The 22,881-nt window shown below is 32.9% G+C and overlaps 1 protein-coding gene across 1 annotated transcript in view; it reads right to left on the bottom strand.

Annotated features, from left to right (window-relative positions):
- LOC118197412 (uncharacterized) overlaps positions 1-22,881 on the bottom strand; it is a 188,146-nt gene that overhangs the window by 35,365 nt on the left and 129,900 nt on the right. The window contains exons 5-8 of the mRNA XM_035368923.2: positions 19,637-20,554; positions 13,700-13,897; positions 6,498-6,611; positions 3,286-3,411 (exon numbers count right to left, since the gene is read on the bottom strand). Of these exons, the coding sequence (XP_035224814.1) occupies positions 3,286-3,411; positions 6,498-6,611; positions 13,700-13,897; positions 19,637-20,554 (1,356 nt within the window). The remainder of the gene's footprint in view (positions 1-3,285; positions 3,412-6,497; positions 6,612-13,699; positions 13,898-19,636; positions 20,555-22,881) is intronic.

The raw sequence follows: 22,881 nt of genomic DNA, 5'->3' as shown, positions 1-22,881 counted from the left end.
AAGTACCCATAAATGGGCCATCCATCCAGAATACTCATCCATAATTTCATTAGTTTTTCTTCTTCTGCTTCATAAGACATCATGTATAATAAGGACACTTTCAAAATTCATTAACTACCTAAATTTTTGAAAAGTTATAACAAGTAATTTTTGGAAAGCTTCAGAATAATAAATATTATATAAACCTTATAACTCAAGAAGCATGTGAAAAAAAATTCAAACAGAAAATATAACTTTTAAAATGAAGAAGGGTCACATCACTTGATAACAATGCTTTAAAAGTGTTTATGCTACCCAACTAGGATAGTGGTTAGCGATGCTGACTGCTGTACCAAAGTCCGTGGATTCGAATTCCGCAGAAGACATGGATGTTTGTAAATGCATACTGTCTGTGTGGCATAGTGGCACTCTAAATATGCGGCAAGCCAAAAGTCCTCTCAAGGTTGGTGGAGGGGAAAAGGGGTGGGAGACCCTTTGAACTGTCACCCAAGGTGATCTCCATCAAAATTGAAGGTGGAACTGAGCAGAGTCATACTGACATCTGTAAGGTGCTCAAGGCTCTTGCCAGTGGCGTAGCTAGGGTGGGGCAAGGGGGGACATCTGTCCCCGGGAGCAGCATCCAAGGGGCACCAAATTCATGCTACGAAATTTTTTAATGAAACGTTTTCCATTCTTGGCACACAGAAAGGGGCGCAAATTCTTCAATTGTCCCCGGGCGCTGGAAACTCTAGCTATGCCCCTGGCTCTTGCCAACAATAGGTGCAATCTTGTACTCCTTCCCACGAAAAATTTCCCGGGCTTATCTAGATGTTACTGTCAGACAGGTGACATAAATCACAACACAACAACAAACAAGCTTATTCAATAAAATAATAATACAAATAGGAACAAAAAGAATAGGGAAATAGAAAGGTTCACATGAATTGTATTCAGAAGTCCAGAGACTGGCATTTTATGTGCAAAGAAAAAATATATTTAAATTAGAGATTGACTTTGGATTATGCTGTGCATACATCCTTGCTCTTGAAAGCTGGAGCATTGTAAAATGTTCCAGCTTTCTTCACTTATTGAGCCTACCAGCAGCAGAGCGGTAAAGTTGCTGAACACTGGTAGTTCGGTCCGAGGTTCGAATCCCACGAACGGGCTGGCTGCATCGCCATTTTCATGGTTTTTCCCATGTGTAACGTGTATATGAGCCAGTTTTCCTTAGAAAGTCCTCCATGAAGGCATCCCTCCCCTTAGACAGATAGCCCTAGTGTGCTTTGCCGTAATTAAATAAACCACACCAAACCAAACTAAATCTTCACTTATTTACAAGAATGCTTTGAATAAATACAGGAAGTATTTTTGTTTGTTGCATTCATCATGGGAGAGAAAGTTTAACTAAGAATTTACATCATATTTTGGAGAAAGACAGCAGATATCTAGGCAAAAAGGTACAGCAGATATCTAGGCTTTTTGAAGTTCAGAAGTAGTTCCAAATATTTCCAAGATGACCAAGAAAATTGTTGAAAGTGATAAATGTCCGAGGAGAATTGTAATCATCAAAACTGAGAAAAGCATTTACAATATGCTTTTTACTGTACAGGAAAATCACTAAATCACTCTCTATGAGACATCTGAAGAGTTCAAGATACATTATGATTCAGTTGAGTCCCCCTTTTATGGAATGCAAAACTTGAATAGAGACATGTCTGTATCTAGATGTTCATACAAATCCTGTTCTTAGGTGGATAAAATGATAAATTCATAATAAAAACACTATATCTCTTTGTTATAGGAATAAAAACTTTTTGAAAATTATCATAATAGATGACAAACTTATGGTTATGATTCAGAAACTTTACACTAGAAGATCCCACACCCATGAAAGCATCAGTAAATCCAAACCATGAGAAGGACGCTGGTGATCATCTTTTCAGATTAAAAAGGCATCATTCATCATGAATATGTTCTACCTGAAAACTAAGAAGTATTAACATGAATTATTATAGGTTTGACAGATGCAATTTGTCAGAAAAAGCTGACTTGCATGTGGAAACAACACAATTCCAACTCAGATGAACTTGCACATGAGTTTTTGGGCAAGCACACAATTTCCTAGATCTTGCACCCTGTGATTTTCCTCCCTTTCCAAAAATTAAATCCCTCTTAAAAAGGAAGGAGATTTCAAGGTGGAATTTCCTTGGAACCTTCCCTATGAAGCAACTGCTTACTATACCAAAAAAGGGGGGAAGAAGTTCCTGGCATGTATCCAATAGTGCCAATAACAGTGGGTAAAGTTGGTGGCTTCAAGATAGAGACTAGCTTGAAGAAGAAAATTAAATGCCAAATCTGTAACTGGCCTACATTCATTTTCATTAGTTAGTCCTGTTACTTTTTGAGAACATTTCTTGATTCAAAGGAAATATAAAACATTTCCAGTTAACAAGTTCATTGTTCTATTATCTCTTATAACAAGGAAACTTCACTCCTCCCCAAAAATACCGATGTACAGCTTTATTTTCAAAGCATGCCTCAAATAAAAGATGATATTTCACTATAAAATCATACATCAGGTCTATTAAATTATATCATTTCTTGCATTTCCCTTTTTGAATAGCAACTACGAAAGTCACAGTTTCAGAATGCAAAACACTTTTATGATGAACTTAGCTTTTCTTAAAATTCAGCATAAATAAGCATTATTCAAATCATCACACACAATTCTTTGTCTCTGATTTAATTTAAAATAAATTTCCCCAGATTTGATTGTGCAATTTTCCTCCGCTTTTTTCTCTTTATTTGTTTTTTAATGTGTTTAACCAATTTCTAGACATTAATCTTGTTTATTTTATATAATACTGATTATATTTTGTTTATAATTTTCGACAATTTTAAAAGTACAGAATTAATTTAATAGTGTCCATACTTAATAAAAACAGAAGAAATAAAAATTAAAATGCAAGAAATCATTTAATAAAGATAAAACTTAAGTTGCAAACATTAAACTGAAATAATTATATGACTGTAAATTTAATATTCTGAGTCAACCTCTTTAAGTAGTACTATTCAGCTACAAATACATTTTAATGTTTAGAAATAAAAATATGCAAAGAAACCATGAAAATAAAACAAAATTACGTCAGTTTGGGTCAATCCAAATTAATTTATTCAATCGCATAATTTACTTTTAGTTTCAAAGAAATAATTCCCAATTTACTTTAAATGTAGCTTTAAGAAACTTGTTTTGTACAAGCTTAAATAAATATACAATATCTAAAATAAATTTCCAAGCATAATTACCTTCACACAAGCTATGTGACCATACTTAGATGCAAGATGCAAGGCTGTATTGCCTTCTGAATCAACAATACTTGCATCAAGATCTTGTGAGGACATGTAACCTAAAAGCCACTCCACAATAGCATACTGAAAATAACATATTAAGCCACATATAATATAAACATAATAAAATAACATATTTAACATATTAGCCACAGGTTACATACATACATCATACATATGAGAGAAAAAACGGTGATATATTCAAATATAACATTGGTTCATTCACTTTATACACTCACTTCTAAAAGTTAAGCATGGAGAGGAAAATGCTGATTTCCGGAAGCCAGTCAGAATTGAAGAGGATGCAATTCACTGCAGAGGTAGATGAAAGTATGCAAATATGTTAGGTAGCAGCCAATCACGCTTTCATGTCAAGAAATATGAGAAAAAGGCAGTCTTATAAGAAGCCAGCTTTAGGAAGTGTTACAGAAGTTGATTGTAAGTGCTGATAGAAGGTGTTTAAAACTTTCGTACAATTTGCTTTCAAGACATACGCGTTTCTATGACTTCCAGAAGAAGAATGGAAGATTCTGAGTGCTGGCGTGCTGTGGGGCGCATTGAAGCAGGACAGTCGATCACAGATGTTGCTCTTTTCTTTGGCGTTCATCATTCTGCAATTTCACGTTTATGGAAACAATTCCAAACCACACAGACGGTTGTCCGAAGGCCAGTAGCCAGTCGCCCTTACGGCATCCATTGGTAAGACGTTATCTGCAGCTACTGTACACCGAAGATTACATATGAGTGGACTGTATGCTCAGGTACCTCGAGTTTGTGATCCTCTATTCGTCAATCAGGAGGGGCACAATAACAGTGGTGCTAGGAACATGTCAATTGGAATTGTGTCTGACTGGGGCAATGTCATGTTTACTGATGAGTCAAGATTTGCTCTGGAGCTACATGACAAGCACATAATGATATGGTGTAAACAACGATCCCGCATTCAGTCCCAAAACATCACCGAACATCAGGCATTCTGAGGCGGAAGCATTATGGTGTGGGCAAGGATTTCATTAGGATACCGCATCGACCTGCACATCTTTAAACAGAGTTCTTTGATGGCTGTCCGATATCGAGATGAAGTCCTAGAACCCATTGTGTGATTGTACACTGCAGCAGTTGGCCCTACTTTTGTTTTAATGGATGATAATGCACGTCCCCATAGAGCTGACATTGTCAATGACTACCTGGAGAGTGAAGGGACTGCGCGTATGGCGTAGCCAGCTTATTCGCCTGACCTTAATCCCATTGAAAATCTTTGGGATGCTCTCGGCCGTACTGTATCTTCACATTTCCCACCTCCAACCACTCTTATTGAGCTGGAAACTGCTCTACAAGAAGAATGGCGATTGCTTAATTCTGCGGTGGTTGACCACCTAATTGAAAGCATGGTCACAAGGTGTAAACTTTGTATACAAATGAGGGGGGATCATATACCCTATTAATGTCCTTTTTTTTTTCATTTTATGCTGTTTATTTTCACTTTATACATAATTCTGTTTAAGTCTACGGTATGCCATTATCTGATAACTAACAAAAATTTAATATTATTTTTATTTCTGTATATAATTATTGATTTTGTTTTATGCATAAATATATATGCTACTTTCCTGCCGAATTTTGTGTCAATCAAAGCAGTATTTGTTGATTTTTTTGCATTTTACATCTTCGTGCTTAACTTTTGGAAGTGAGTGCATTTATAAAGCTATATGTGAAAACATGCATATCAAACATTGCATGCAAAAAAACAGTTAATTTATTAAGTATAAGGAAAAGAAAACATTTTGTGTTTAGGTTAAAATAACACACTGAATAATGATTATTGGAGAGGTCAAACAACAAAAAACAATCTGAAAAAATGTACAGATATTACGCTGATTCTTGTTGTTTGACTTTTCCAATAATAATTTTTTTTTTTTTTTTAAATTTTCCTGCGAAACCAGCGATGTATTATACATATAACAGTATCTCTGTATCTGTAGATATAATCACATAAGACCTATAGGAATACTAGAAATTATGGAAACTACCACACTATATATAACACAATAGTAATCTAAGATATATAAATATGAGATGTGATAAAGAAGGTCAAAGATTCGACACATTAATTTATTATTATTAAATTTAGCCACCATTCAAACAAGTCTATTATAAACACTGTCAGCACTTTTTATCAATGTTTGAACCATTTTTGAGACTCAAATAAATTACATTTATTGTATTAAAATATTTTTCAAGTACCAACCTTTAGATTTCATATAGAAAATAAATAAAAATTTGAATGTTTTACTTTGCAATATTATTATTATTGTTTATGTATATTCTGATAAGTATTTATTAAATGAAATTAATGTATTTAAAATATTTATTTTTAAGAAAAAAATGTTCATTTCGTTTAAAAAAAATCTGGCCTGCCAGCTGTTTTCAGATCATGTATTTTGCCTGCATGCAATCTGTGTCTGAAACCACTGCAATACGAGTACAAAACAAAATTCTGTCAGCTTAATATGAATCTTTACTAAAAAGTAAAAGTTTTTTAAAAGTGGTCCATAACTAGTTCTTGCAGTAAGCATATTCAGACCAGAGGGTTTCAGGTTTTTAAATGCTTTTCCCCCCAATGCTAAGATTTTATCCTAAGTTTTGGGGGAAACATGGGGGGGGGACACTGCACTTACCAGTTGGGTTAAAGCCAAAACATGAAACTATAAGCCTGTTACTATGCAATAAAGATAAATAACAATGAATTTTTTTAAAATGTGCCTTGTTGGAAAAGACAAGTTTTATAATCACTGGAATAAATTCTTTATTATCTTTTACCATCAGAAATTTTTAATTTCCCTATAATTAGGGATTAAATGGTACATACATGTGACTAACGTAGAAGTTTCCTGATTTTTACAGGAAATAATTTCCTTTACCCCCCTTTTTTTGATGACAGAAGTCCCAGGGAGATATTAATTAACTTATTTATTCATCATCATTTTTCATTTACTCAGTTACTCACACAAGCAGTAAATCAATGGCAACTCTTTTTAAGAAAGAGCACCTTTTAACTTATTCTCAGTTAAGATGCACACGACATTTAGAAAGCAGAGATATTTGTCCTCTTCTGTTTATATAGCATTCAAACTTAAAATTCATAGAATGCAAGAATATTTCAGATTTACCTGTCCATATCGAGCAGCCACATGCAGCAAGGACCTAGAATCAGGCTGAGGTAACAACTGACACTTACTAACAGTATTGTGAATAAGCCACTGTACTGCAAGCAAACTGCCATGCTACATAAAATAAAATTACATTTTAAACTGATACATTCACTTTTTAATCAAGCAAATATAACATAAGCTATCTAAGAAACATAAGTACTTAAATTACAAGAAGCAAATTTATGCACGGGAAGCAGTTAGCACAGTATGTGTTCATACATTTAAAAAGATATTCTGGAGTAGTAAACTTGGTCTGTTTCAAGATAAGCACTATGTCTGTCTCATTTTTAGTTATACTTTAATCAGCTTCACAGACAAAAAAACATCAATACCATATACAAAACTCTACGCACAAGGTATTCAAAATGCCCTTTTGAACATATTTTTGCAATAATATGTATGTGCTTAAAATATAATACAAATTAATACGAATACTGTTCACACTCACAGAAAGCAGAAAGTTCATAAGTTTTTTAGTGTTTCTGCATTTTCATTACTTGGCAACAGTGCAAACAGATTGATTCTTTCTGATAATACCCCACGCTCTTCATAACAGAATGTTATGTTCTGATGTGGCCAGTGCATGACCTCCCAATAATTTCATGTTTTAAATAGCAACAAGCTTTAAGTAAAACATCACTTCTCATGATCCCCCCCCTTTTTTTAACTTATCTGTTCCAATACATAGAAAGTCTCACAGAATGAAATTTTGGGTAATATTTTATTAAGTATAATTGGCCACGTATAAAAACTAGTTTTTCTAAATTTAATCAGAATTATAGCTGAATAGTGACTATCATGCATTCTGGTTAAGAAGTAAAGCAACAACAGTTTTTGAATTTGCTATTTGCTCTTATGCCTCATTGTCATCGACAGTACAAGAGGATAACAAGTGTATTACATGGTAACATGTTTGTATTACATGAGTTTTGAAGTTCTGCAAGTGAAACACCATTTTAAAAACTGATATGCTGCTGTAAATAAATAAACATCACATCTAGATGTAATAGAAAAAGCCTTAATACGTGTTGCATTATTTTCGATTAAACTCTTATCATAGTGATTCTATATTTTTCCAAGAAAATCTTAAAGTCCCGTCTACACGCAGCCATTTTCTCTGCTGACTTAGCTGGCCGACAATATCTGAGATAGCTCGCTTGTCCACACGGAACAATTTTCTCGTTAGAACAGGAATTCACTCAGCCAATCACTGTGAAAGGAAGTGTTCCCACCCTCTATAGCGTCACACTGTCTACGACTTGTAAAGAAAGTTTACGGTGTTGTCAAATAGTCAAAATAATGGATGAGTGTTTTAAATTGCTACTATAGATACAGCTACAATTTTGAACTTAGCTACTGCTACAGAAGGGGGGAAAAAGAAAATTGTTTGGAAATTGGGTTAAACGACGAGAAATTCATGGTGCCTCTGTAATATCCTGCTCCGGAAGTTGCATAGTAAAGACATGGTACAATTCGGAAAGTATTTATGGATGATGCCGCATGATTCTGTTTTTTTGCTAAATTTAGTTTGCAGCAAAATTTTAAAAAAATATGCTTTTCTTTTGTGTACTGAGTACACAGATTACTCCTTTTTTTATTTTATTTATTTATTTATTTTTAAATTTCATTTTCTGGCACTCATTTGTGCACTAAAATCTTGAAATAATAAAATAACCATATTTCAGAAAAAATAAGTAACTACTGTGCTTCAATCAAAACCTTTATTAATGAATAAATAGACAATAATGTCATAAATATCAAACCAGTATGAGTAAAAAGTAGTAATAAAGAATAAAGATTACTACATTACAAAGCAACAGTGTAATTTCAATGCAAAAATTTCAAATAAGAAATATCATAAAGGTGCAAAGTCTCAAGTAGTATATTTATTGAAAATTAAAAAACTAATACCAGCATAATTAAATAACTACTACAGATTGAAAACTACGATCATATCATTCTATCAGTTAATCAGCTAATAAAATTTAGCAATATTGTATTAAATTGGGCTGTAATTTGTTTTCGCAAAACTCAATTAACACAAAACTGAGTTTGCAACTTGTGACTTTCTTTTGACCAGTAGATCTAAAACACTTGGCAACGGCCATTCGAAAAATAAAAAGAAAGGCGTTAAAATTCAATAAACACCACACCTGTAGGCGAAAAAATAAAAAGTGACTTTTAAGCCATGCAGTTCCGAATTTAGTGATGGAGAAACTAAATTAAAAAGTTCTTCCAAGCGCAGAAAGTCCAAAATTAAGGTGGGGGATCGAACCCACGATCTCGATGTACGAAGAAAGCCTGCTCTGCTTATTACCACTGGACTATGATCGCTCATGTAGGAGATGTCGGAAAAGCTATGTACTTCGTCACCTGATTAACTCCCATTTTCGGCGAAGTCAATGAATTTCTGCGCTGCTTTAAATCGGCCCGTAATTTCTCGATTTTGCTTTCTGAATTTTTTCAATAAGTGCTATTACAGTTTCAAGTAGTTTCTGAACATTTTCATCTAGTACCCATGACATGGTATTATTAATAGTTTTTGGAACTTTTCTTGAAGGTTAAAATAGTTTTCACCCCGAATAGAAAATATTTGAATATATAAAGTAATGGGGAAGACAAAGCTTACCAAAATAAGAGAATCCCTTAATTTTTTATTTTTAAAATTTACATTACTCGTGTCCCACAACACTACATTTTCTCTATAGAAATCTATTAGTTCAAAAATTTGAGTTTTGCTCCAATGAAATGCAGCCATGTTTATTATTCCAAATGAAGAGAAAAGCACATGATCACTCAAAGCAATCTTATTGGCTAGAGATTCCGATTTTATAGTTCGCTAGTGAGCAGTGAACACCAGTTCTGAAATCGCGGCAGAGAACATGACCGATTTTTGGCGCATGCGCAGATCTTTAAAATTGTTGCTCTATGAGAAAGTCGGCTGAGAAAATCGCTTCGTGTGGACGGGCCTTAAGAGTTTCATATAAAGTACCACTGCCGATGTATCATACACAGTCAAAAGGTAATATGCTGTTCTTAATCATGACTGTATAAAGCATATTAGTGTTTTTCGATTTTAAATTCGAAAAGTTGTGGATTATATTATAATAAAATACAAAGTAAAAAATCCGGACCACTAGCCAAGGTAAAAAATTTTAGAATTTTTTCCTTTACAAAATTTAGGAATTGAGAAAAAGACAGTGGGCCACACAAGCGAATTTTCTCCCAAGTAACTGAAATTCCTATATGGCACTTGAAAATAACTGCTGGCTGGGAAATTGCAGTGTGGCCCAAGAAAATACATCGACTGTAGTTGTATTGACATTAGGCATGAGCACACTTTCAGGTTGACCACTAGTATAGCATACAGTATTTCTGCTAAAAACACTCAGGTCTGCGCAGAAAATTAATGCCTGTTTCTTTTGATTGCAGAAAAAGGAGGCCAATTTTAAGATTATAAAATTTTAACTAGATAGTGTGTAGTCTGTTCAAAATGCTGAACTTCACACTGCAACAAAAGTATAAACTTACATATTAGGAGTATTAAAGTGTTCTATAAAAATAATAATGATGATGTAAAATTTTGTTAACTTGTCAAAAGAAGCAGAAAATCACTTCATAGGTTACATACAACTCACGGAATGTTGAGTGTCCAGTTCTGATTTTAAAAAATATGTATTTACTAAAGGAAATAAACATACATTAAAAAAAAGACAAAGATGAATCAAAATCTCTCAACAGAAGTAAAGAAATATTTATAACACACTGCAAAATAACACATACTCTCCTGATATATATATGTATATGTCTTAGAATATTTTTTGTAACACCTTACATTAGTATATATACTCACATCTTGAAATATGTCCAAGAAATTTAGACAACAATTTATTTTTTCTCTTAGCAGTTTTGGGAAATTTAGGCTTTCAAAGCCAAACCCTTGATCAGTTGTCATAAGCTATACGAGTCCTGTTCACAAGCAATTCAGAATTATCTTTGTTTCAAAAAATTATTTGAAATGTTGGTTTTAGCTTTCTCTTGGCTTTGTTCAAATGAAAGTCATTATAAATATAGTAAATCACACCAGGGCTGCCTGCCTAAAGGGAAGGATGCTTTTGTGGAAAACTTTCTAATGGAACTAGCTTGTATTCATGTTACAAATAGGAAAACCCACAAAAAACCAACCATGCAGTCAACCATTCACCTGGGATTGAATCTAGGTCAAACTCCTAATATTCAGAGGTGGCACTCAGTTTGGGTATGATACAGCTTTTATTTTCATGAGCAAAGAAACGACAATCCTTGAAATGTTAAAAGCTTATACACTCATTTTCAAATCATCAAGAGAAAATAAAAATATAAGAACTCTCTTCTTTTTAAAGCTTATTATAAAACGCATATGTGAATGGACTCACATACAGCTCTTTTTTGGGGGGATATGATGCTAGTAGTCGATAGTGATGTCTACAAAATGACTGTTAATTCAGGGAACTTCTTGAAAATTAGATTTCCTGCAATATCTTTAATAACAATGAGGATCCGTACTGATAATGAGAAAATAAAACAAACCTTGTTGGCAAATATTTTTTTCTGGTCTAGAAAAATGCAAAATTGTTCCAATTAACTATTAGGTTATCGAGAAAGTTCTCTGGGTTTTTTTTTAAATCAAACAGAATTTTTTCTCCCCTTTTTTTAACTGCTGAAAAGGAGTGATCCTGATTGAAGCAGATATTTAAAAACAGCCTTCCCTGCTCATGTTGTGTATTTCTACCATATATTGTGGCATAATTTTTGTTTTAGTGTAGCAATAAGACAGAAGAACCCAAAATAGAGTTTTCTTTTATTTTTAGAAAGGGAAAAAAAAAAAAAAAAAATGTTTGTCAGAATGCCTGCAAAATTTATCGACAAAGTGCTGTTTCAGTTGATAAGAAAGTTTTGATCAGAAAGAAAATTTTAGCCTCATATGTAAGGTCTATCAGAAAATTCTGTCCAATAATGCTGTTTCAACATGCATGCATGCGTTCATTTGAGACATATATCTATTTATCATAGCATTTATAGACATGTGATCTTCCATATTATATGAAACAAAAGTTTCTGATGCCATTATTAAATGAGATGTGATCATGCAAACATGGCTACCAATAAAGTTCATTTACACTGGTTATCATAAATTAAGGAAAAATCACGATTACTGAAAAAGTTACATGTAGAATTTTATGAAACTTACCCACAATACACAACACATAGTAAGGTATCAAATAACATAAAAAGAAATTACCAGACAATTATGGTAGTATAGAAATCAGCACATGTATAAAATGAACAAATCGAAGGTGTCAGTTTACTATAGGAAAAGTACCTTCAATAGGGAATATGGTCGCCTCTAGAAGCAATACAGCACATACAGTGATGTGTGATGCTTTCAATTATGCGGTCTATCAGTTCCATAGGAAGTGAGAGCCATTGCTCTTGCAATGCTGTTGCAAGCGTGGCAAAGGTCTGAGGGGGCAGACTGAGAGCAGATAGACGTTTCTCTAAATCATCCCAAATGTGCTCGATAGGATTCAAGTCCAGGGGTCGAGCTGGCCACTCCACGTGCATAATTGTTTCCTGTTGAAGATAATCTTCTATGATGGGAGCCCTGTGTGGTCTTGAGTTATCATCCTGTAACAGGAAAGCATCACCTATTGCCTCCGCACATGGGTGCACAAAAGCATCAAGGATGTCATCTCTATAAACCTGAGCATTTACGGTTTCCATTTTAAAGACATGGAGGTCTGTGCTGCCACCCCAAATACAGACACTGCCTCTTCTGTATACATCTCTTTAACAGATGTTTGACAGATGATAATGGGTACCAAGTTCTCTCGATATCAAATAACGCCTACTATCACTTTCTAGACTAAACCTGTCCTCATCCGTAAAGAGAACAGCCCTCCACTGATTAAGCATCCATTGGACATGTACTGAAAATGGTCCCTCCTAGGCATGACGTGAGCGGCACGCAAATGGCTGGTCATCTCGCATACAGACCACCTTCATGAAGCCTTCTACGCACAGTTGATGTTGACACTAACCTTCCGGTGGCTGCAGCAAGGGAGGATCTAAGAAGAGTCAGAGTAGCGGTTCTGTTCTTGCATGCACATAATGTCAAATATCGGTCATCGGCGCTCGTCGTAGCAGTTGGCTGTCCTTAGCTGAACCTCCTAGAGGCTGAATCTGTAGTTTGAAATTGCCTCCAAAGTCTATGAACCACAGAAGGACTCACATTTAGCCATCTGGCCACTTCTGTTTGACTTTATCCTGCCTCTAATCTCCCAATGGCTCTCCATCGTAGTTCTGCAGGCAAATGATGCCCGGAGGTCATTGTTACGAATTGGCTATCTCAGATTTCTGATGTCACTATCACAGTGAAATATGTGGGCTTGCTCTCAAACATGGACTTTTATTCTCCTCGAAGATGACATATTCCGAGTGCAGCGCCACTAATTTGCATATTGCAGTTTTAATCAGCTACTCTTACTTGTGAACATATTCAAATTTTACATGGTTTTGCTTATTTTTTAGGGAGTTATCGCTATTTTTGTGATTTTTCCTTAATTTATGATAACTAGTGTATAACACTGTATTTTGAACAAATTCTAACAAGGACGTAACAAGAACTACAAAAAAGGCGTGTCGAAATTTAGTGCAATTTTTTTGGAGCAAATGATTTGAACCTTAATGACCAGCCACCCTCTGGGCAGCCATCTTTGATCCATGACAATATTGTCTAGATCATGGTACAGCAAGATCCTTTTTTGACAACACTGGTGACATCAGAAAAGCTTAACTCTGTTACATCCATACTTTAACAGAGCAGAATATGCTTTCTGGAGTGCTACAAAGAAATAAAGGCATTCCTTCTTTGAAATGGCTCATTAATGGAGATGAGAAGTGGAAAATATAAAATAATGATACAAGAAAAACAAAATGGGCTAAACCAGAAGAACCTCTTTTAGTGACATCGAAAGTGGGCTGCATTAGTAGTAGATTTCTAAGTTTATTTAACAGCTCCCGATTGAAGAATTTTTTTTTTTTCTGATCATCAGTAATATGTTTAATCAAAATTCAACTGTATACACAGATATACATACAAACAATATATTTGTACTTACTTTAACAGCAAGAGCCACTGGAGAGAAACCATTTTTGTTTTCATCTTTAAGGGCATCTGCATGATGCTTGTTATGTGTGCATAACCAATTTAGGCACTCAAAATTATCATGAACCGCACAAATATGCCATAAATTATTCCCATGGTCATCGGATAAATTTCGAACAAGAGCTGGATCAATTTCTTTTAAACTTTGTTTCTATAAATAAAATCATTTTGAAATAAAAGCAATAAAAATATAATTAATTTAAATATATTTTTAAAAATAAATATTAATAAGCATAAAATACAGTCATTGCTTAATTTTTCTTTTATACTATGTAAGCACATTTTAGATACTTAATGTAAATTTTCTTGCAAGTTATTACATATATTGTTTAAAAGTATATTTTGCATATTATTTTGAATTTCATTCCTTTTATTTTAAAATGAAGAGTAATTATTATATTTCCCTTTTATTCTTTGTTATATCAACAATACTAACAATTAATTCCTTTTTGTCTCATAATACTGGAAACTTCAATGAAAGGAACTTCAATGACAGGAAGATAATTTGAAAAAGCATATCAAAATGTCACTAATAAATAAATTTGAAAAATTAAATTTTTATGCTGCATTTCTAAACATCCCAATTAACCAAAATAAAAAAATTTAGTTAAAAAACGGTTAATTACAGAAACTTTTTTCAGAAAGATTACTCCAGATATAACATTTATTATATAATATAAATAATTGGTACTTTTTCGTTTTGCCGGCGCAAGCGATAAAGTCGCCAATAATGGCACAACTGATGCCAAACGGAATATTCATGCTAGTAACCTTTTAAGCATCATTTTCAAAACAAGTCGCAGCTTTTTCTTATCAGACTGGTTGTTTCTTACAATACTGGCATATAGAATACATAGAATTTTTATCAGATAGTTCAGTTTATGTCTAAGGCCATTTTTGGTAATTAAGTCAATTGGGATGCAATCATAGCGCTTATCCGAAGCCGAAAATAAAGAAAAGGTAAAGTCAAGGGTTAAATTCATCCATTCTAATGAGAATGCATTAGCGAAGTAAAGCACTGCAGTTTTACATAATTTCTGAGTAAGCTATTCGTACGAATTGAAATATTTCTTGCATTTAAACTTGTGTTCCAAATTAAGATTTAACTTGAAATGAATGTAGATAATTACTGAGAGCATTAGATTTTTGTAGAGTAGTTTACGTGAGATGAGATCGCTTGGGGTCACGTGATATGAACCGGCTAATCAGGATTTTGAACCATGAAAGCATAGTAAATTCTTAAATTAATGTCTTTTTACAAATTTATTGTCTTTATTTATTGGCTTTTTATAAAATTTTAAGCGATATTAAAATGTTTATGCCTTCTTTTTTAAAAGAATTCTTAGAACTAATATTTTTTTAATATTTTTTATGTGTATACTGTATGTTGTCACCAATAAAGTCTGCTTGGCGAGATTTGCGCCGGCGAAACGGAAAAGTACCATAATTTGTATTATATAATATATATATTATATAATTTATATTATATAAATATCCTTCATAAATTTTTAAATAAAAATTAATTCATGAATTATTAATGATCAGAAAATTTACAAATTCTAAAAATTCTGAAAAATCTGAAATTTTTCAGATTTTATATTACTCCCAAAAGTACTTTTTTAATGTTTAATGTTTTAATGTTTAATGCTACTTTTATTAAATATCATGCTCTTTGTACTTAAACCATAAAATTTAATCCAACAGCAATATCACAAAAAAATTTTAAAAACAGCATATCTTTAAAATTTCTGATAGACATTGAGATAAAAAAATAATCCCCCCCCCTTCCGGTAGTGTTGCCATTGCTCACTTTGAAGTCGTCGAGTTTGTTGATCAATAACAAAATATGAAATCGATAATAAAGCAAATTTCCAAATTAAGACTTCCCGATGCCCATATTCAGTGGAAGATTATGTTATTCAAAATTTGATGGCTCTAGGTACTGTTGTTTTATCACAATGCGAGAAACATACATACATTTATGCAGATTCTTCATTATTTAATTTCTTTAAATATAATGCAAGGCGGTAATATTTAGTGGCAACAATTTGAAAAAGCGAACCAACATTTATAGTGAACCAATGCAAAATGACAAAACGAAATTAATAGCCCCCCTTTGGACTAAAAATTAGAGAATAAACGGATTTTCACGGTTATTTGTTTTTTAAATGTTCCTAACTGTAACACATAACAATGTTCTACTGTATTTGACATATCTGATTTATATCCTAATAATTTACTGCACAAAGTGCATCTATATGCCCATGAATGCATCCGCACAAACATACATATATGCCGTTACATTCACAAATCATGGAGAGTCTTTAAAACAGAAAATAAATATTCTGTTACCAGAAGAATACAGAATGAGAAAAATTATTACATTTTCTTAGTGGATGATGGGGCAGTGTTGAATAATTCTCACATTAACCTATGAAAGGTTCTGCAGCTAAACTTTATAAAGAGAATTTAAGAACTAAACCTGACATAAATAAAATACCGTTAGATGCACCAATTTGAAACAGACTAAATGAGTAAAGAGCTATACAGACTGTGTTCTATTCAATACTTAGTACTAATTGGGACTGTTAAGGTTATGTTATCAATATTTATTAAGTATTTTTACATTGACCATTTTGAACATACTCTCATACTGAAGTGAATTGAACTGAAGAACGTAATTTGGCTGTATTCTTATTCTATTCTTATTAGTTGTAGTAGTTGATCAATAATGCAGACATGTTTGTGTGATAAATGTTAAAGATTTTACTTTAGTTGCTATTTTGGCAGTGTTTACCACACAGTAATTATTATAACTTTGTGAACACTACACAGTTCTCAGTTAACTTTGTAGTTCACAAAGTTATGCTTTGTTATGTGTTCACAAAGTTATGCTATCATAAACTTATGCTTTGCCTTGGGCCTAAAAACAGATCATATCTTAAAAGACAATGTGAACTTTGTTAACGCAGATCAGTAGTTCAGTTTAAATATTACAGAAAGAACTTATATACACAAATTCTATTACACTATAACTAATTATGTAATTACAAATGCATACAACACATAATTTCAATTTGAATGTAATGAAAAATCGATCCAAAACAAAAGTTTTCGAAGAGGCAGTTTTTGAAAATTATTTACCATTTAAAAGTATGTAATTCTAAAATTTATAACATTTATTATTTTGCAATGTTTTGCACTTTTGAGGTTTAGTACATGAAAGAGAGAAGTGATATTACAAATGTATAGTACCGTATATACCCGCGTATAAGTCTAGATATTTTGGACAAAAAAAAGACTTCAAAGTGGGGAGGTCGACTTATACTCGGGGCCATAAAAATTAAAAGAATTGGAAGTTAAAAAATTTCTTTATATAATGCAGTTGTTTTCTTCCCGCACTAAAATTGGACGACTTATCAAATAAGTCACTTACTTGAAGTAATTTCATGACTTAAATTATGTGACGAACTAATCACAGAGTTTCATACTTTAACTAGAGTAAGTTTCGATTAAACCAAAGAATTTTCGGCCCCCGAACAACCGATCAATATCGAGCAATAAAAGAGTTTCACCAACACGCCAAGAAAAGAGAAATGCAGATAGTTTTTACGTACGTATAAGTCTTTATAATAGTTATTGTTCATTCATGAAATACTTTTGTTAACAGGCATACACATCAAAATTAAAAAAAAAAATAGCCCATGTAATAACTGAACAGTTTTGAATATTTCTTTTAACTTTTAATAAGGGAAAATGCAGATAGATTTTATGTACGCGAATCTTTTCCGGGACAAATTCTAGAAGGTACATACGATCATTTTTCCCCAATTATTCTGCGTTCTATGAAATGTTTGGCGAATCTGACCATGAATCGGATGTTGAAGGATTTTGATTTTGTTTATTTACCAAGGTATTTTTTATCGTATATTTACTTTTTTTTCTCAGATGATTTTGAATAAATGTAGTACTTAAAAAAAAATTTTTCGAAGTTTCTCGATCGATTTCGGAAGTGTGTGTGTGGGAGGGTCGACTTATACACGGGTTTCTTATTTTCTACGAATTTTTTATGTTGAAGTGGGGGGTCGACTTATACGCGGGTATATATGGTAATTCAAATAAATAAAAAGGAAAGACACAAAAATGGTCCTTTTTTATTCTACATGCACAAAGCACACACCTCATGCTGCTGCCTCAGAGAAACAGAGAAGCATGTAATTCAGCTTTATTCAAGAGAATTCACTCAAAACGAAAAAATATAATATCTGTAATTATTTATATAGCCCTGATTGTTACTGGTCACTTTATGGAAAGGCAGAAGCACGCTTTGCAACGAAAATTAGAGATGTTTACTACTTCTTACACTCGGGCAGTGGCGGCTCGTAATAAGCACTGTGGAACTGCAGCACCCCCTATTTCCACTTATTATTATTTTTAATATTTAATATAGTGTGCCCTTTAGTCTTTAATTCTTTCTTTATACTTTTACAATACATAATCCTTAAACTTAATGTCAGTAGCCATTCCCCTTTTTGTGAAAAAGGTATGAAAGTCTTTGTTTGGAACTGCACGCTTCACAGTTACAGCGACGTGGTGTTTGGCTGTTCTGCGCACGCGCACACAGAAAACAGCACGCGAACCGGGTAGAGAGAAGAGCACTGTCGCTTTTGCAGTGCCAAAATTTTGGCATGTTGTTGAAAACGTGATTTCTTTTTACTCCGCATGTGTGGTATTCCTCCACAAGATGGAACTTCATCGGACCATAAACAGAGTTCATGAAAATTTGCAACTTTTAAAAAATTGCCTTACTGAAATTCACTCAGCATCAAATGCAGATCAAACTATTGCAAAAGCAACAGGAATTTTAAAATATCTAAATGATGATAATTTCAAGTTTTGGTTAGAGCTTTTTTATCAGATGCCTCATGTTGAAATAATATACAACTAAATGCAATCCAGAGAAATTAGTGTGTTTAAAGTTAATGAATATATAACAAATTTCAAAACTGCTATTTTATATTTATAAAACTCATAGTACTGTGAGAATTTTTAAAAGACACTGATGGCAGAAGCTAAGGAAATATGTGACTTTATACTATGTATTGATATAATGCACAGATATTCTCCAACTAAACACTTAGCAGCTGCTAAATTGTTTAACAAGAAATGCTTAGTTTTAGGAATGAACATTCTACAGAAGAAATAGTACTGACCACTGAAGCATATCCAATGATTGACAAAGAAAAGCTTGAAACTGAACTAAAAGTATTCTATTGTTGGTCTTATATCCAAATACTAAAAATTAACTGAGCTACTGAAATTAATCCTCGAAAATAATCTAGATGATGTTCTTAGTGAAATTATGAAACTGATAAAAATTCTCTTGAAAGTTCCCATGACTACATCAGAGGCAGAATGCAGCTTTTCAACATTGAAAAGAATGAAAACTTTTCTAAGTAGCACTAGGAATTCGGAAAGACTAAATGCACTTGCAATTGCTTAAAGAAAAATTTCCTCAGCTATCATCCAGAGATCAAGGAGAAAATTATTGATCTTTTTGCACAAATTAAAACAACAGGAATGGATTTCATTTTTAAATTAATAGACAAAGATTGAACTGTAACAATTTTGGTTAAAGTAATTAAGAAATGTTTAATTTTTTTTCTTTTAAGATTTCATGAAGTTTCAAAATAAATTTTCTTTCTATATTTTTTTTACAGATTTTTTTTTTAAAAAAAAGGTTAATTTTTTTTGGAACAGCACCGCCCCTACTAATTTTAGCCACGAGCCGCCACTGCACTCAGACTAATCACATATGGATACAGATTATACTTGGAAGAACCACTGCATAAAATATATGATTAAAATTATTTCTGAGCCATGTACTTACCATCTTTTCCACATCACCTTTCTTGGCAGAAGCAAAAACTTCTTGAATCCATTCAGGAACAACACTTTTAGTCCTGCTTCGAAATAACGGTTTCGGTTTAGGTGGCTGAGATGTAAATGGATCTAACACTGTCAGAAGGCTTTTTGATTTTGAACGTGAAGGGAATTCAATTCTGTTATTTCGGAAAGGCACCCAGTGCTCAGGTGCATCTTTTACTTCACTATCAGAAAAACAAAGACGAAATGCATCATCTTGCTCACATTTTTCTCGCACAGGTCTGCGACTTCGTGTTTCTTCTTCTACAACATTTGAAGAAACAGCTTTGCGCAAGTACTTTAGCGTCCTTTTCAAGGAACTGCAGGTGAAATTTCCATCATCTACAAAGTTCTGAGAATGAAAATCTCTAGGTATTTCATTTTGAGGTCTAACTGGTGTAAACAGTGTGGACCTGTTAGTGGTTTTAGAATTATCCACTGGCAATTTTGATGTACTTGGAGCTGGGATATAATTTGATCGTAGTCCTCTATCTCTTCGAGGCACAGACTGCCGAACATGCTTTGCCTTGGGCCTATATAAATAACGATTAAGAACTGCTGACTCACTAACAGCAGATGAAAATCCCCCCTCATCTTCTCTATCAGTAGCACCTGAAGCTAACTCACTCAGAGTGTCAATTATAGAAACAGTTTTAACTTTTCCAGTATTCCTCACATGATGTCGTTTTGGCACATCAACTGGAATGTCATAGTAATTAAGTAGGCATAATTCATTATCATCAAGAATAAATTCTTCAAGCATTTTATTATTTTGGCAAAATCCATTTGATATATCATTATCAGGCCAACAGGAAGACTTATTCTCATATGGCAAGCTTTTGTTGAAGGATTTTGAGAAACAATGGCTGTTTTTCCTTTGTTCCTGGAAATAATACAAAATATAACACCTTAAAAAAGCAAATACTATATACACATAATTTAAAAAAAACATCAATCTATAGAGTAATCACAAATTATACATCATATTTCTGTCATAAATTCTAAGGAGAATTTCTGGTATTTGTCATTTAAAACAACAATTAGCCCCAACTGCCGAGTTATTGTACATATCTAATCAATAACTGTCACGATATGCCCCCCTCAACCAAAATCAAAATGTCTAGAAATTAAGAATAATGTGATTCTCCTGGCATGTCAACACATATATTTGACAGTATTATCATCAAGAAGTTGCTTGTCTGCATATCCACACCCATTAACAAATACCATTAAAACTCAGGTACAATGCTTATGTATGCATATTGGTTTAAGAACAACTACAGGCAGATAGACATACATGCTATGTTTAAATTCTAAATTCCTCATCTGACAAGAGAATAAAGATTTAGCATCACTTACAACAAAGCCTGAGTCGAATGGATTGGTTAATTAAACTCCAAATAGATGCTGATTATTGCCTAAGAAGAAGAAAGCTTTTATGAAAGATTTTCTATAGAAAATTCAGTTGCATTAGCCTTGTGCACATGGAAAATATATAAAAATATAGGTCACACACTGATAGTACAGCTGGAAGTTAGCCAGAAAAGTTAAATTCCTATTTCAGAGGCAATACAAATATTCCTAAGATTTCTCCTGTCGTGTAATACGCATGTTCTTTCTTTATTAATTACTGAAAATGTTCTGATGCTCTTTTTGGGTGTTTATGTCTCTTATAGTAATTAAAAAATAATGAACTACACCAAGAATTTATCAAAGCAAAGTACGAACTAAACTAATGCATTTCAGCAAAACTAGCTGCCCATTTTTGTAAATGGACAGAGCTTTCCACTCATCTATAAAGGCATCATGGTAATCAGCTTAATACGGGCAAACTATATCTATCCATCCAACCTCTTCCCTTATCAGAATGAGAAGCATAAATTTATATAATTGCATGAACAAACTGAAAATTTGCAGTGCTTAGCTGGTTGTTTAAATTGGATTTATACCTCTCAGTTCATTTTTAAAAATGACAAGAATAGGCTGGCATAGATATTCGGAAAAAAAATAGAAGGTTGACACTAAAAGTATGCACGGCTGAACATTACTTACAAGGATTGCAGATAAGCAATAACAATTAGGAACAGCAAAAAAACCTAAATTTATTACAAATGAAGTGTTATTATTATTGATTAGTGCCTATATAAAATATACAGATCATTTAATATGTTTATAATGAATTTTATTTGCATGTACTTAAATTTTAAATGGAAAAAAATTACATAAGTTTTAAACTTCTATTCTTTAAAATCTTTACCTAAATAAATTTCAGAAGGATGTCTGAAAATCTATTAAACTGAGTAATGCTTTCATAAAAAAGTTTTTTCGATGGCATTAAAATATTATTTAATGAAATCCTCTTATTCAAAGACACACATCTCAAAACTGAGATTTAATTTAAAAATTTTCTACACTGTTTTCAGGGGTATTTTATACATATGTATAAAACCCTGTTATGCTAAAAAAAATAATAACCTGATTATTATACATGAAATGTTCATCCAAACCATAAAACAAACATCACAAAATGATGAAAATAAATCAAAAACCTACTACTGCTTATATGTTATATCCTCCTGGTAAATAAAATTAAAATTGTTCTTAAAGTAACTAAGTTTTTCAAAAAGCAAATGCTTTCATTGTTAAAGCCAAGGACTAGGGGGAAAAATAATAATAAAATAGGCATAATACTGGTACAAGCACAGTAGGTCTCAAGCTCTCAGATATATTGGAACAAAACAACCGCTACCATAAATTTAGGTATTTTGCATAATGAAACTCGAAAGGCATACGAAACGAATGTGCGCCAAGATATATATTGGCGAGAGAAAGTAAAGTTCGTGTGCAATGCAGTATATTCGATTTTCACCCTAGCTACTTGTACTTGGGCCAAAGGTCTAAATCAAGTTAGTACTTTCTCTTTTCAGGTACGGTGACGAAGTATGTTCGTGTTTCTTTTTCTTATTGCCTAAAATAGGTAAGCCTGATGATATTTAGAACTGATGAAGATTCTATGTAAGTTATCTCCTTTTCGATACTTCAATTTTAATGTCTCTGAAGATTACTTTATTGTTATGCTTAAGTTAAGCAGAATTGTCCTATTTTATTAAATAAAGATTTCGTAGTTAAAATTTTTGACTTATGATTCTTTAATTGTGTGCTTGAGGAAACGTACTCATTACGCCTTCAGTGCTAATGCACAACCAACAA

The sequence above is a fragment of the Stegodyphus dumicola genome, chromosome 4, assembly GCF_044657685.1.
Source record: "Stegodyphus dumicola isolate Sdum_Otavi_A_Nest chromosome 4, ASM4465768v1".
NCBI lineage: Eukaryota > Metazoa > Arthropoda > Arachnida > Araneae > Eresidae > Stegodyphus > Stegodyphus dumicola.
This window is presented reverse-complemented; position numbering and strand designations above follow the sequence as displayed.